Source organism: Ylistrum balloti, unplaced genomic scaffold, assembly GCF_031769215.1.
Source record: "Ylistrum balloti isolate Yb309-2 unplaced genomic scaffold, AGI_CSIRO_Ybal_v1 Utg369756, whole genome shotgun sequence".
Classification (NCBI taxonomy): Eukaryota; Metazoa; Mollusca; class Bivalvia; order Pectinida; family Pectinidae; genus Ylistrum; species Ylistrum balloti.
Genome location: NW_026781957.1, coordinates 963463 through 979568, shown reverse-complemented (window position 1 = coordinate 979568; position 16106 = coordinate 963463). Strand labels below are relative to the sequence as shown.

Here is a 16106-nt window from a genome sequence, read left to right as displayed (position 1 = left end):
ATATAGACATACTATTAATGATTTTTGTTTCTAGAATAAATGTTTTGAATGTTGACACAATGAACTTAGAGTAGTAGGCACAGAAATAACTGGGAGTTGCCTGTTTTGACAATGTTCAACTTAGAATGCAATGCAAGTTGAGGCAATATTCTCTTGTGTTAAAGCCCTTAACCCTACTACATTTACAGTTACTTTTAATCAAAATGGATACACATTGTAGTAAATGGTGAACTAAGTCAGGGATATAGATTGTCATTTTAAGACATAATTTGAAAACAGAATTGAATATTTGTCATGGAAATATGTCAAGTGTCACATTTGCTAATTGGTCATGTTACGAAAGTTCTTTTACTTTCAATTTGTAAGTCTACAAATGTATCTCTGCCGGACTAACAATTGACACACTCATTTAGGATCGTAACTCATCTATATATCAATAAATAATGCTCGTCAATATTTATGTTTCGACCCTGATATAAAGACATTTTAATGTGTTTACGAGCGAAAAAGTAGTTACAATCACCTGTGAAAAATAAGTTGTTTCTTTCTGCCGCCATTGTGTGCTCTAACACATGAACCGGAAATTCGGTGTAAAATTCCGCATTTTCGTCTACGATATCGCGAGTGTTTATAGGAAAGAAGAAAACGATCAGTGCTATATTGTTATTTCATTGTGTTATTATATAAAGGACAGTTAGTTCTGCAATAGTCAGAAGGGTTCTACTATGCCGCGATTTGATTTTTGTCTTGGATACGGACGTTAGTCCGAGTTCCTCACTATATCAAAACACCAGATCCGAGCGATCCAACAAGGGTCGGCATTCACGAAACGTTTTATACAGTTTACAACAATCATAAACCATAAATCGATGAAAATAAATATTTTTTCTTCTAACTTGAGTGTATGTCAAAGTAATTAAATGTCGTAAGCTATTTTTTCTATTCATTTTCCTCAACAACTTTACTTACAACAGCCGCCATTATTCGGAATCTTTCTACACTTGTGTTTTTGTTATTGTTTTTTGTGTTGTCCTGTTTTGTTTTTTATAGGGAGTAATTCTAACTATCGTCCGTGAAAAAGACAAATAAAATCGCGGGTAGCCTGTGATAGTCTTAACTCTACGAACTATATCATTACATGATTGTAAGAAGTCTAGTTTTTCTATGCCATTCTTTACACTGCCTTATTTTTTGGGTATTGTCCCCTTTCTGAAACACATTTATTTTTAGAGCCTTTAAAGTATTAATGAAAGAGACCAATTCAGTGCCATCATTAGAGAATTTCAAAATGTAACCTTAATTTATAAATATTATTAGTTTGAAAACAAGACTCCGTAAGCACTATTTTATATCATATTATGAAACACATGGGGAAATTGAAGTGGTGCCCAGAATTTGTCCATGAAAAGACTGAAACACCCAAACCAAGGAATAGAGGAGATAACGGGAAGACGTACAACAGAGTTGTCTACGCGTGTATTATATAGTAAGCCATATTGGTTAAAATCATAATCACTTTTTTTCGCTTTGGCAACAAACTAGTGTGTCGTTACGTATACCTGCCAATGTCGGTATGTAAAGTGAAAAATCAGTGTCATTAGCAAAGTGCATTTATTAATTACTAAGTTAATTTCACTCACATATATAAAAACAGATAAAAATAAAGTAAATTGGCCGTGTAATTGATGTATCTCCAAGGATGTTGCGCCACAAAGTTAGGGTTGCCTGTTTGACAATTGTAAGAGTTATCTCCCTTAGACCAACTCAAAACTCATTTTTTCCAATTTGCTAAGTTCAGATCTGATAACTTTCTCTGCATTATCAAGTTACTTGATATATCGTTTTGTTATGTCAATGTTATGTTGAATAACCAAAGTATCTATCCCCTAAATTTAAACAGATAAAATCAGATGCCTCTAAAACAAGTGTAATCATGAGACATTTATGTTATATGTGTGGTGGATTATTGAAGAACTGGATCAGACACGTGATTTGCGCACATTGACTAGCTCAGCGGTGCAACTCGCAAAACTGCAAATCACTCTCGCGAGCATGTCTCGCATATCCGTTCGTTTTCCTCATTTCCAGTGGTTTTGGTGTCGGCTATCATTACAGAATATCGATAATATTCCGTTATGCCACACAGTATCATCACTTCGGTTTTGCAACCGATCAAATAAGAACAAAGTGTATCAAAGATTTAAGTGTTCATGGGTATGTATGTAGGTTTTCTATGTGTGTGTTTGTTCGAATGTACATGTGTATGATGATTCGTGCGATTTGAATGTCGTATAAAGTGCGTGTGGAGATTTGGTAAATCTCAATTAAACGCTTTGATGTCAACGTGTTATTTTGTTCACTTATCACAAACATTTTGATGACTAAGATGCAGTTAAACGGAAACTGTATATACATTAAACACTGCGCGTGCGTCAGGTGCTTGCTGGGAGAATTTCCAAATATAGTATCAGACTGTTCATATATATTTTGACGTCATTTGACTCATTCAGGCAGAAAACATTTAGTCAGAAGGGTAAGTTGAGAAATTTGAATACACATGTTTATTATTTTCAAACTTGTAAAGGTTTTGTGTAATTTCCATGCCGACAAGTTGTCTAGATTGTGGCAAAGTTAGAGATTTGACTTTTGGGTGTGAACCTCTGTGAAGGTGGAGTAGGCTTCTAGACACCACATTAATTGAGGAGTAGGGGTTGGTCAGAATCAACTGTTAGCCGATTTTATCAGGAGTTGTCCCTTGATATTTAGCAGATTTACTTCTCGCTTTTCGTAGAACTTATAAAAGCTCAGATTACTCATGCAGTTCGCCACACAGTATGTCACAAATATGATGCATTTTTACAGTAGATGGACTGACCCATATGTCAACTTCCTCCATCTCGACCTCAAATGGCATTTCCTGTTCAGAACTGTTTACACTGCTAGTTTGACAGTAATTAGAGATGTGATTTTTGCCTGTTATTCTACAGCGTGATGGGTAAATATGTCATGATACAGGATTTTGACGTTATGATAATGTGTCGGCTATCTGAAATTTGGTTTTCTCAACTGGCCCATCCAGCATGAATAAAAATGCCAGTCGGCAGTTTAAAGTTTTGTACAGTAATGGTCATCATTAGTATGAAATATAGACATACATTTCTTCTCATTAAAATTTTTTTTATATTTTACTTCTATACATATACGCCCATGTCTCAAACATTTTGAAACACACTTCACATCGAAAATATGTGATAATTAGACATATGAACACAGTTAAAAAAGCATGTGGTTTTAATAGCCTAGATTTGGGATTGGCAGTTTAATAACTTTTTGGCTATTTTATGGCTGTACTGGAATGTATAGAGGAGTGTTACCACGCAGTGAGCAAAACAGATAATTAGTCATTTTAGTAAGATAATATTGATACAAGATTCTATCTGACACTATTTAGATGGAGATATACATGCTGTTCCTTAGTCAAATAAACAGTGCATGTTTTACAGAATGAACAAATTTCAATCTAAGATTTTTTTTTAAATCACCTCCAATTAAAGAATCAGTGGTTGTTTGCCTCTATTACTTTATACTGAAGAGGGCTTTATGGATCTGAAGATTCCATTTTTCTTCTTATTTTTTCATAGTTTACAGAAATTTATAGCTTTCTCTTTTTCTTTATTTCTCTCCAACTGTGAATCCTTAGTTGGTATTTGGTATGTATGGAAATTTTCTGCTTTTTATTATATTTGTTTTCCCATTTTGAATAAGTTTTTTTTTTTCTTTTGTTAAGTATTTATAGCAATAACTCTACTACATAAACACAGTTAGTGAGATACATTATGGGTGATATATTGGTAACCAGTATGAATGTTATTCTACATAAATTATATTAGGGCACTGTCAACTTTGTTTTGTTGCATGGATTAACCACTCTATGAACAACCACACTCATTTTGAGCAATCAAGGTCTAGTCAAATACCACAACCAACACTCTCTTTCTCATGATCAGCTTCCTGAAATATACAAAACACTACGGGTAGGAAATTTTGATCCTTACACCTAAGATCTAGAGGTGTGGTTACTTAGGCCAATGCTCTGACCAACTGAGCTGTGACAGTCCCCTTAGACCAAGTGATAATAGACATGTCCTTACTGGACATTTTGTCTTACAGAGGTGACAGATGAAATGTAGAGTAGGAAGCAGATTTATCTGTAGTCACTGAAATTGGCACAAACATTTCTAAAACCAATTCAGAATTATCATCATTGCTTGATATGTTATCACAAATGATTTTACTATATAGAATGATTTGCTGTGATGTCTGATAACATCAGTTTGTGTATTGCAGATTGAGACCGGGATATATGATTGTGAAATGGTGATAATTATTGTCGGAAACATATCAATTTTGTTTACAGTAGTTAAAAAGTGTTATATATTTATTGGTCTTTCTTTGTAGCCCTTTGATACCATCTCGGACCACACAAGATGAGGGAGTACAAGCTAGTTGTACTTGGCAGCGGTGGTGTGGGCAAAAGTGCTCTGGTATGATATCAAGAATTTTACTTCACTTGTTATTGTTCCTGTTATATGTTAGATGTGCGCCAACTCTATGTTTGTCATATTTAGTAGAAATGATGTCTTTGGTAAAAAAAATTCTGGCATTATAGTGAAAGAACTATTATATATGTCCAATGTGGAAAAAAATAGTTACAAATTGTTGCCAAAATGCTTGCTCAAATGATTTCCAGAGCATTGAATGTATTAGATAGCTAGTTTGGCTGGTTGAGTTTCCTATTATATTGAACAATGCAAAGGAACATAGCTACTTGCTGAAGAATAGGTCTTAGCTCTTCACCAATTCTATCTGCTTAAGGGAAATTGTTTTAACTAATAACTGGTGTAGCGACTATTAAATCCAGTGTCTGGCTGTTGGTATCATCATGTCTGTACCAATAATATGTATGAAGTCACAATGTATATGATTAATATAATAGTAAATAACTTGTACTAAATAACAACATTGACTTTTTTCCAGACTGTTCAATTTGTACAAAATATTTTTGTGGAAAAATATGATCCAACAATTGAAGACAGTTACAGAAAAGTAAGTATTCTTTCTTTGTGGGGAAAGGCTGCCACCAAACATGGAAAGACAATAGCAAAATTGTGTAAGATTATATAAAAATGAATGGTAAATGATCACTGTAGTCTTCATTACATTGTTCAGTTACATTGATTTGAATGTTCTTAATTAGAATATTAAATATTACTGGAAGCTGGTCCATTAGATATGTATTAGCAAATTTTCAGGAAAATCAGTAATTGCAGTGTCTGATATTAATTGAATTTATATATACCTCACCCATTCAGTATATTCAATAATGTTTCGTATAAAGCAAGTTCTCCCAAGAATGATGTGTTCTCATCACTTACATTTATAACAGTTGTTGTACCTTCACAAATGTGATATTAATATATATACATATGCTGAAAAGATCGTGAAATCAGTGTTGGTAATAGTAGGCTTGAATTTTAATGAGAACACTAATAATTTGATTTGAATGAAAATTTGGAAATTTCCTACGGTACATGTGAAATGTTTAGTGATGTACATTCATTGTTATTTTCCTTATTAACAGCAAGTAGAAGTTGATGGACAGCAATGTATGCTTGAAATCCTTGATACAGCTGGAACTGTAAGTATAAAATCTACATTTTTAATGTTTAAAATTCAACAAATATAAAAAAAAATTCACTTCCTTCCTTATTGGTGCAAATTTTGAATTATTCGAAGTCTAGATAGGATAAAGCAGGTTTAATATTTTGTTGCTATTTACACAGAAAATATTGATTTGTTTATATGGATTGCCGAATAATTTTAAATTTCTCTCACATGGGCCTGTCACAGTGAAGGACAGTGTACAAGTATTGTTCTCATAGGTTTTAGTTTTAATTGACTTAAACATTAATAGTTGATTCAGTATAGCTGACCGGTTGGATTCATTGACATATGTACCGAATTCAATACTGTCATTTAAATAAAAAAAAATTAGATTATGTTATTTCAGTTTAAATATATTGTTTTATTTCTAGGAACAATTCACGGCTATGAGAGATTTGTATATGAAGAATGGACAAGGTTTTCTTCTGGTGTATTCCATCACAGCACAGTCAACATTTAATGACTTAGCAGATCTGAGAGAACAAATCCTTCGGGTCAAAGACACAGACGATGTAGGAACTGTTGTTATGTAGAATTGTAGTGTGATATAATGATTAATATTTCTTATTTTTTCCTTTCACAAAATCAAATAAGAAATGATTAAGGTGAATTCATGTCTAGAATATGATGTGATACAAGGTTGTTTTTGCTCAATTATTTCATTTGTAAGACTCTTAAAAAGAGTCTCAGAATAACAGGTCAGATATTACTTTCAGAGAAACAAATTCCTAAAAAAAATATTGTCTGCATAAATTAATTGTTATATGGTTTGAAAGTTTAAACAAATGACGATATTTAGATTAAGGGAAAACTTCTAAAGCTCACTGCAGTTACTGTAAAGTTTCTGTAGTAATTAGTGTTGTTTGATATATTGATAGCTTGTTGAATAAATGATTTACTTTAAAAGAGTTCACTGGTTTATGAATAGACAAAAGTACCTACATGCCTGTCACCACTTTTTTCTTTACAGGTGCCTATTATTATTGTGGGGAACAAATGTGATTTGGAAGACGAGCGAGTCGTGGGAAAAGATCAGGGTATAAACTTGGCAAGAAACTGGTCTTCAGAGTTTCTAGAAACATCAGCTAAGGCAAAAGTGAATGTGAACGAGGTAAATCTATTTTGTGACACATTACCTTTAACTAACAGTCGACCTATTATTAATATATTGCTTCACTTTTACGTACTTGTAAGCTTTGTACTTATTTTGCAAAAAGAAATTGTCTTTCTGTGTAGTTTCCAAAGATATTTTGTCATCCAGTTATATTTTAGTTGCCTTGCAGTATGTTCTTACTTTCTTATTTTCTGAGAAATCTTGTCGTCTGACTTTCATTATAGAAGTTAACTTCAAAAGTGGTGCAAAGATTCTAACAGGTCAATACAATTAGATTTTCTATTGTTGGAAATCAATTTTTTGTCATTTGTTGTAGAAATATTGGGAAATACATGATCAGAATAAGCAATGGAGAATTTTACTCCTAATAATGTCTGAAAGCAATTTTTGTGATAATTTACAATTTCTGTTTGTAATATATATGGACTCGGATAACTATAATGCCTGTTTTATGCTGGAAAATTATTACTAATTTGTACAAATGGCGAGTAATACTGGGTATTTGGAACTGACATGATTACTAATTGGCTGAGATCACTTGAAAATAATTCTTTACATGAAATTTCTTTAGAAGATTTTTTTTTCAACTAAAACCAAGTTTCATAGATAGGACAATGTATTATATCAGGTATTTACCCTAGAAATTACAGTTGTCTAGTATTTTAGAACCTTCCATTTGTATCGCTCTTAACCTTCCGATGTTTTCCTTTGAAACTTTAATGTAAATGTCTGATACTAAATAGATTTGATTCTACTGCATAATGTTACTAGAAGATGAATGTCTATCGTAAATGTCTGTACGATAATTAACATAGACTACCTTAAGTTTGTCTCCTAGCTTGTTGACTTGTGTATAATGATACAGGATTCTCCCCAGAATGATTTCTCATATTGACCCAGCAAGTTATTACAATGAATGACACTTTTCCTGGAATGGTTTGAAATAGTGTACCTTTTTATATGATGCAAGTCGATTCCATTGTTATTTTATTTATCCGCAAAAAAATTGTTTCTCTCTTGGGAGTAGAAGTACCACAATATCAATGATGTCATCTATAGTGGGGTGTAGACGTAGAAGTACAACATACCACAATATCAGTGATGTCATCAATTGTGGGGAGTAGAAGTACAATATACTACAATATCAGTGATGTCATCTATAGTGTGGAGTAGAAGTATAACATACCACAATATCAGTGATGTCATCAATAGTGGGGAGTAGAAGTACAACATATGACAATATCAGTGATGTCATCTATAGTGGGGAGTAGAAGTACAACATACCACAATATCAGTGATGTCATCAATAGTGGGGAGTAGAAGTACAACATACCACAATGTCAGTGATGTCATCAATTGTGGGGAGTAGAAGTACAACATACCACAATATCAGTGATGTCATCAATAGTGGGGAGTAGAAGTACAACATACCACAATATCAGTGATGTCATCAATAGTGGGGAGTAGAAGTACAACATACCACAATATCAGTGATGTCATCAATTGTGGGGAGTAGAAGTACAACATACCACAATATCAGTGATGTCATCAATAGTGGGGTGTAGACAGAAGTACACAAACCACAATGTCAGTGATGTCATCAATAGTGTGATGTAGACAGAAGTACAACCTACCACAATATCAGTGATGTCATCTATAGTGGGGAGTAGAAGTACAACATACCACAATATCAGTGATGTCATCAATAGTGGGGAGTAGAAGTACAACATACCACAATATCAGTGATGTCATCAATTGTGGGGAGTTGAAGTACAACATACCACAATATCAGTGATGTCATCAATAGTGGGGAGTAGAAGTACAACATACCACAATATCAGTGATGTCATCTATAGTTAGGAGTAGAAGTACAACATACTACAATATCAGTGATGTCATCAATAGTGGGGAGTAGAAGTACAACATACCACAATATCAGTGATGTCATCAATAGTGGGGAGTAGAAGTACAACATACCACAATGTCAGTGATGTCATCTATAGTTGGGAGTAGACTAAAAGTTACAACATACCACAATATCAGTGATGTCATCAATAGTGGGGAGTAGAAGTACAACATACCACAATATCAGTGATGTCATCTATAGTGGGGAGTAGAAGTACAACATACCACAATATCAGTGATGTCATCAATAGTGGGGAGTAGACTAAAAGTTACAACATACCACAATATCAGTGATGTCATCAATAGTGGGGAGTAGAAGTACAACATACCACAATGTCAGTGATGTCATCTATAGTGGGGAGTAGACTAAAAGTTACAACATACTGCACTGTCATCAAAAGTTTGGATTCTGCTTAGAAGTACAATACCCATCTCAAAAAGGATGATCTTGACTGATGTGTAGAAGTGTAAACCTTTTTAGGCAAGAGAATGTATCTTTGAAATCCCAAAGACTTCAATGCCCCATGGCAGTAGCAAGAAGCTTGCAGTTAAATAACTGTGTAGTTGGTCCTTGTCATAAAATTCTGTCCAGTTGATTGACTGATTCTGGAGGCAACTCTCAGATAATAGTCCCGACTCCATGCTGTTAATTGTAAATCAAAACAAGGATCTTTTGAAAGTTCGGACTTGTGTTTCAAAGATGCAAAATGTTAAAATCAGATCTACACTTATAATCCCTATCAGTATTGCATGATACATATATATTTGTAGATATAGTGTTATTTAAGTGCATGACTGGGACTTGGGAAACCTCCATGTTATTAACACAATAATATCAGGTTATCATACTCGTGTGCTGCTATATCCCCTGCCTTAACCACTTTGTCTTGTTTGTACTGCTTTACTTGTTTGTGTAAGACAAATTCATTTTAGACAGAATTTTGTTTGACGTTTTGTTTTGTGCCAGCACAGCTGAAGAAACTCGTCTTCCAATTTTACTTTCACTTTCTCACTAGAAGGCTATTATTGTAAATTTCAGTCTTGTAATTTGCTTCTATCTTTAAATTTAACTAGTTTCACTTTCATTTTCTGTTTATATTTAGGCATTAAATGATGATAAACATTTCACTGTCCTTTTTTTTCAACATATCATAACCTTCCATTCTTGGGTATGGTTTCAATATGGAATTATTTATTTTCAACATATCTCATCTTCTAAGCTTATCAAATCTTTTATATCTAATACCGAAAAAATGATATAAAACAGGGTTTTAAGTGAAGCTATCAAGTAATGTAATGATAGTAATTTTTATTACTGATATAAAACCTGTTTGATTTGCTTTTTATCTGTCATTTCTAGGAGATAAACATAACATTATCACAACTAAATGCTTTTAATAACTTTAATAACAAAAGTCTTTCTCACTTTATCCAGTAGTCAAACATCACACACAAGCTAAACTCATGAACCACAGGCACCTGTCGACACAGCTTATTTATATGTGTACACTGCATGGGGAAAAATACATATCATACAACATTACGAAAAATAGATCCGCTCAGTCTGATAAATGATATACTGGCAGTAAGCTTGGAATGTCCAGTTTCAGGTTCTAAGTTTAAAAAACAAGTTGAAATCGCGGGAAAAGTGTCACACACAGTAAGTACTGCTCTGGGGAGAATCCTGGCCATGTCAAATAAGGTGTACAAAATAGTTCAAAAAGTCCGTTTCTCTTTTTATTTTCAGATATTTTATAATTTAGTCAGGACGATAAACAAAAAGAATCCAGAAATAAAAGGCAAAAATAAAACCGGGAAGAAAAATGGGTGCTGCATTCTGTAGAAGATCGTCATTTAATCGCATGCATATTACATGGTGTAAGTATGGCACTTTCAGTATAAGGGGAGGCCTTCATCCTAATTGCTTTTCATTTTCAGGTGTTTTATAGTTTAGTAAGGACAATAAACAAAAAGAACCCAGGAAATGTAAGTGGTCCATCTGGAGGTGGCAAGAAGGGTTGCTGTGTACTACTGTAGGAGTGTCATCAATATGTATGTAGACTTGTGTGAGTATACAGGTAAAACAGCAACATCTATAACAATAATTGACATTACCACAGAAGTACTAAATACTGAATATAATCGTGAACTTGTCTAAGTATACAGGTAGATTGGGTACCCAACAATAACTATGTACTGCTCTACTCTACAACAGTAGACTGATCTTAAGTTATCACCTTTGATTTGGTTAAATCCAGATTTGTACTGTCCCTACAGCAAGCATTGTTTCAGATGCATTAGTACCGAAGATTTACCTCCCTTAGTCTGTTTACTATCTGGTTTTGCTGAATTTGCTATTCTGTCTTTGCAGGTATAGAAAAATATCCATAGGAGATGTTGACCACTCGTCATGGTGCCGAGAATAAATCTTAAATTCATCGACTCAAATATGTGACAAGAAATATTTTCTTGCTTCCAGGTATAATTTCTGAATGTCACCTAGCTGTGTAAATTTACGGGGCCATACTGGACTAATGAGTTATAACTTACACGGATACATGTCCTGAGTACCAACGTCAGTGAATGGAGACCATGTCACTTGCAACTTTAATATATAACATGATATACATTAAAATCTGTAATAAGGTTATCTGGCTTGCTTGAAAACAGTTCTGAGGAACTTTGCAGGAAGCCAGTACATTGGTAAAGATTTTGTGTTTGATGACTGAAGATTACATGTCTGATGACCCATTACTAGGTGTGGATTGGGGATGTGACTTGATTGCAGTGAATTGAGAGCAGACTTGGTGCACAGAAAGTTTCGTGGATCTGTAATTTTTGCTTTATATATTTTTATAGGCATGGTAAACATTTAGCTGATTGTTATAATCATTTTACACAGTATGCATAACACATGTGAAATTTATGCAAATCAGAAAGTGAACCATATGTGATGGTCACTTGGTTTGTACAGCAGTGTGTTTGTATAATCAGCTTTTATCTAAATATTCATATGCAATGAGTTAAACTGGAAAGGCCAGATATATTTCCTGTGTACAAAACTGAAAAGATTGCTGGAATGTAATTTGATCAAATTAAGCAGATAGATGAATTAAACAAGAACTACTTGTAATATTCAGTTTTGCTTGCATGAAAAAACTGGATTCACAGAAATGCTTCAAGACCAACATTAATTTGTGTACATTATAAAGCAGTTTTTGATGTTTCTTGAAGTCACAAAGTGGTAACAGCATTCCAGCAAGACCTTCTTAATAAGGACCTTGATGATATTTCTTTCTCTCTAGTATTATTGGATGATATTTCTTTCTCTCTAGTATTATTGGAAATCAAGGAGAGGTATTATTTGGATAAACTTACATGGATATTGATATATTATAACATTCAGTGTACTTGAATGAGAGGAAGGTTGAATAATTTCAAACACATATGCGGTGCAAGTCTGATTAAAGAGAAGGGCACATTAGCTGCACTAAATCTGTAACATCGTTCAATAATGATGTCACCATACTATACTGTGAAGACTTGAGAAACATTTTTCTGACGGTGTATTTTAAATAATTTGAGGATTGAGAGATATAGAAATCATTGTAATAACAAGGTAGAAATTCTCTTAATACTGTGTGATAACAACTTACCTGGAGTGTGGGAGACCAATTTGAGTGATGTCAAGTTTACTTGCTGGTTGAGATTTGAAATATACAAGTTCTGCATTCAGTACTATTCTACCTAATGATCTATGCAGTATGCAGTGTGATTTTCTTGTAAACCATGGGCAAATATAAGTTATGTCTGATGTGATGCCAGATTTCAAATATATTTATATAATGCCGGAATGAAGAATGTTAATTAGAAAAATAAACTCTAAAAAGTTTATTAAGGAGGGAATTAATGACAACTTGTATTTCTGCCTGGCTTTACCTTTGTGCTTACAACACCTTTCTCGTTCAATTCCACTTCATTTTCAATTTTTTGTGTATTATTTGAATGTGTTAAAATTTCAAATAACTTTTTATGTTTGTAACATGGAAATGAATGTATTTTCACTGCCAGAAATGCACTGCTGCTGTCTTGTATCAGATAACATCATAACAGGCCATGGTAGTTGTAGACCTCATTCTTGGTAGATAGATAGTAGGGTAAATTGTGATAGTCTTTTGTTGGATGTAGTCGTTTATGTTACCATCACTTTGTCAGTATGTAGCGATCATTTCTATTCTGAAAGTTGTAATACATTTTCATGACACATCAAGTTCCTGAGTAAGGTCGATGATAAGAAACTGATTTAATGAAAAGCAAAAAAAAGTTAATGTAAAAGTTAATAAGATTAATTATTGGAAGAAAATTGTGCAAATTCTCAAGAAATGCTTTCCTGTAATTTGACAAAGTTTCAAGGATAAAGTGAAATATTAAGGATAAATTTCCTTCATTACCAGACTAAAGCGCCAGATCTTGCCTTTGATATACAAGATGTTGGCAAGTGATTTTGATTATGACCTGATTTTCAGGATTATCCTTTAATCCTCATAACCTATATTTTTTACAGAGATTCTTCTTGTGTGGCATTTGTAAATAAACTTCATAGATTTATTTAATCCTTTGACATATGTTTCTTTTTTTTCGTATATGTAGGTACTCTTTTTGTGATAATAGTCTTTAATCTGGCTTTTTTTCCTCTTTGTATGTTGCACTTAATCCCTTTGACAGATTCATTTTGTAGAATTGTACATTGCCACTGTTGTTTTGAATCTGGTTTAGTGCATTTCTTGTTAATATTGAAGATATATGTCAGACTGTAAGCTTTATATTCAATGAGATGTTGATTCAGTTACCCATCAGTTGGACAAAGAAAGTTACAAAGACATGTACATTTTGTTTTGAAGAGAGCTGTGGCAATAGATTTCAGAACAAGGAAAACCTTTTTTTTTTAAAAAGTAGACTTTAAAAAGTAAATTTATATGTTTTGTGTAAGATTTTCATTTAGATATATTGCTGGGTTTACACCAACTTCAGATATTATGTTTTGACACACCCTGTTGTTACCTGCTGAGCACTACGATCCTTGTATTAAACTTTGGGTGCTCTCGCAATATCATAGAACTGATTCATTAGCTGTAAGCTTCAACATACACAACTGTTCGAACTGTACCAATTTTAAATTTTTAATTAATAATAAATATGTACACAATGAGGTAGTTATGTGGTTTTTCATTTTTCCTTGAACAATAAGGATTGCTTTTACTAACAATCTGGTTCAAAGATGATAGGCAACCATCTGGTATAATATTGTGGACCATAGGCAACCATCTGATATAATATTGTGGACCTAAGGCAACCATCTGGTATAATATTGTGGACCTAAGGCAACCATCTGGTATAATATTGTGGACCATAGACAACCATCTGATATAATATTGTGGACCTAAGGCAACCATCTGGTATAATATTGTGGACCATAGGCAACCATCTGATATAATATTGTGGACCTAAGGCAACCATCTGGTATAATATTGTGGACCATAGGCAACCATCTGGTATAATATTGTGGACCTTAGAGATGAGATGTCTCCCTTCCTATATCATCACTATTTATACAAACATATACACTGTACCAGTAAAATGTATAGAATTATTTGATAGACTTCCTGCTGGTGAAATATCACAGGTTATTTGCTATAAAAATACTCAATTTCTAACTGTACGTGTTACCAAGGTTATGTACCCAGTGTTTATAAGTAGGTTTTCTGTATATCTTTTGTAAGTGGTAACTAGACTGAAATTTAGGGAAAATGAGCCACACATTCACAACCCTTGGACTGAATAATTCAATGCTTGATAGATTAGTTACTGTTATGATATTTGACACAAGAGATGACCTATAACCGTCGTGTTTGGTTCGTCGTCGTACACCGTCTGACATGCGTAAGCTTTCCATTCAAATGACTTCTCAATAGCGAAAAAGCCCTGGATGCTAATATTGGATCTATAGCACGAAAGGCTACCAAGTTTGGAAATACAAATGACCTTGACCCACTTTCAAGCTCACGTGTCAAATACATTAAAATCTTTAAACGTCTTCTCTATTACTAAAACATCCGTGGCGCTTTTATTGGGCCTGTAGCTTAGTGGGATGAAGGTCACACCTTGACCTACTCTCTAGGTCAAAGGGACCAACTGTGATGAAAGACGTAAGCAACTTCTCAATAACCAAAAGGCCGAGAGTCTTGATATTGGGCCTGTGGCATGTTTTATTTTCAACAAGCAATATGTCTAAGTAATGGCATTTGTGTAGTGCATGTATAAAGAATATGCAGAAAATGTCTTGATAAACTAAACAGTGTCTTCTATGTAAGCTTAGTGTAGTTGAGGAATTTTAGGCCTATTTGGCCTCTTTCATAAATAGATCTTCATAGTCAGATGACCCTTAAGGCCCATTACTCTTGTTTTAAGCTCACCTGGAAATGCCAAATGAGCTCATGCCGTGGGGCACCGTCAGGCGTCAACTTTTTCCTTTGAACAACTTCTTCTCAATAACCAATGAACCAAATGTTTTGATATTTGGCTGGTATGTTCTCAAGATGAAGCCCGACAAAGTTTGAGAAAAGAAATTATCTTGACTAATATTCAAGGTCACAGGGGTCAAATGTGTTAAAAGCTTTAAACAAGTTCTTTTCGGGAACTTATAGGTCAATAGGCATGTTATATGGCTGATATGTTCCTAGGATGAAAAACCAAATAAATTTTGAAAAAGAAATTACCTTGACCTATATTTAAGGTCACAGGGGTCAAATTTGTCGAAACATTTAAACAACTTCTACTCATGAGCTAATAGTCCTAGAGGCATGATATTTGGCTGGTATGTTCGTAGGATGAATCACTTCAAAGTTTGGGAAAATAAATGGTCTTAACTTTTGTTCTCTATTACAAGTATTGATCTAAGCCCCTAAAACAACATAGCGATTTAAACGATTTAAAGAGACGAGATAACTTTGGCTTCAGGGAGACGGTAGTAGTTAGGAAGTATTTGTTCACGGTAATTCTTTTATCTAAATTATATGAATGGATATATTTCACCGACAACATCAAACAGTAGTACATATTCTGTTTTCGCACTATTATGAAATATCAAAACTGACGTAAGTTTTGTTGTTCATATCAATCGTTTTCAGTAAACACCTTGGTATATCTCCGATATTAGAAGATTCGCAAAACATTTACAGCCATATTTAAACAACAATAAAAAAAAATATATAACAAGGTGAAGTTTTGTCTTCAATATTGTAAATGTACTTAATATGGCACAATCAAAGTTTGGCATATTTCGATTTTTCTGTCAAGTTAGCAC

At 33.6% G+C, this 16106-nt stretch overlaps 1 protein-coding gene across 4 annotated transcripts; it reads left to right on the top strand.

Annotated features, from left to right (window-relative positions):
• Positions 1-2451: 2451 nt before the first annotated feature.
• LOC132543478 (ras-related protein Rap-1b-like) lies at positions 2452-13949 on the top strand. 4 transcript variants are annotated; one of them, XM_060206983.1, is made up of 8 exons: positions 2452-2533; positions 4459-4544; positions 5038-5106; positions 5642-5698; positions 6096-6236; positions 6695-6835; positions 10682-10809; positions 11223-13949. In XM_060206983.1, the coding sequence occupies exons 2-7, from the start codon at positions 4488-4490 to the stop codon at positions 10778-10780; spliced, it is 564 nt and encodes a 187-aa protein (XP_060062966.1). In that variant the 5' UTR covers positions 2452-2533; positions 4459-4487; the 3' UTR covers positions 10781-10809; positions 11223-13949. The 4 variants fall into 4 exon arrangements, with proteins under 4 accessions (XP_060062966.1, XP_060062965.1, XP_060062968.1 ...); XM_060206982.1 differs by having other exon boundaries at positions 11115-13949; XM_060206985.1 differs by lacking the exon at positions 10682-10809 and adding an exon at positions 10491-10621.
• The last annotated feature ends 2157 nt before the right edge of the window (positions 13950-16106 follow it).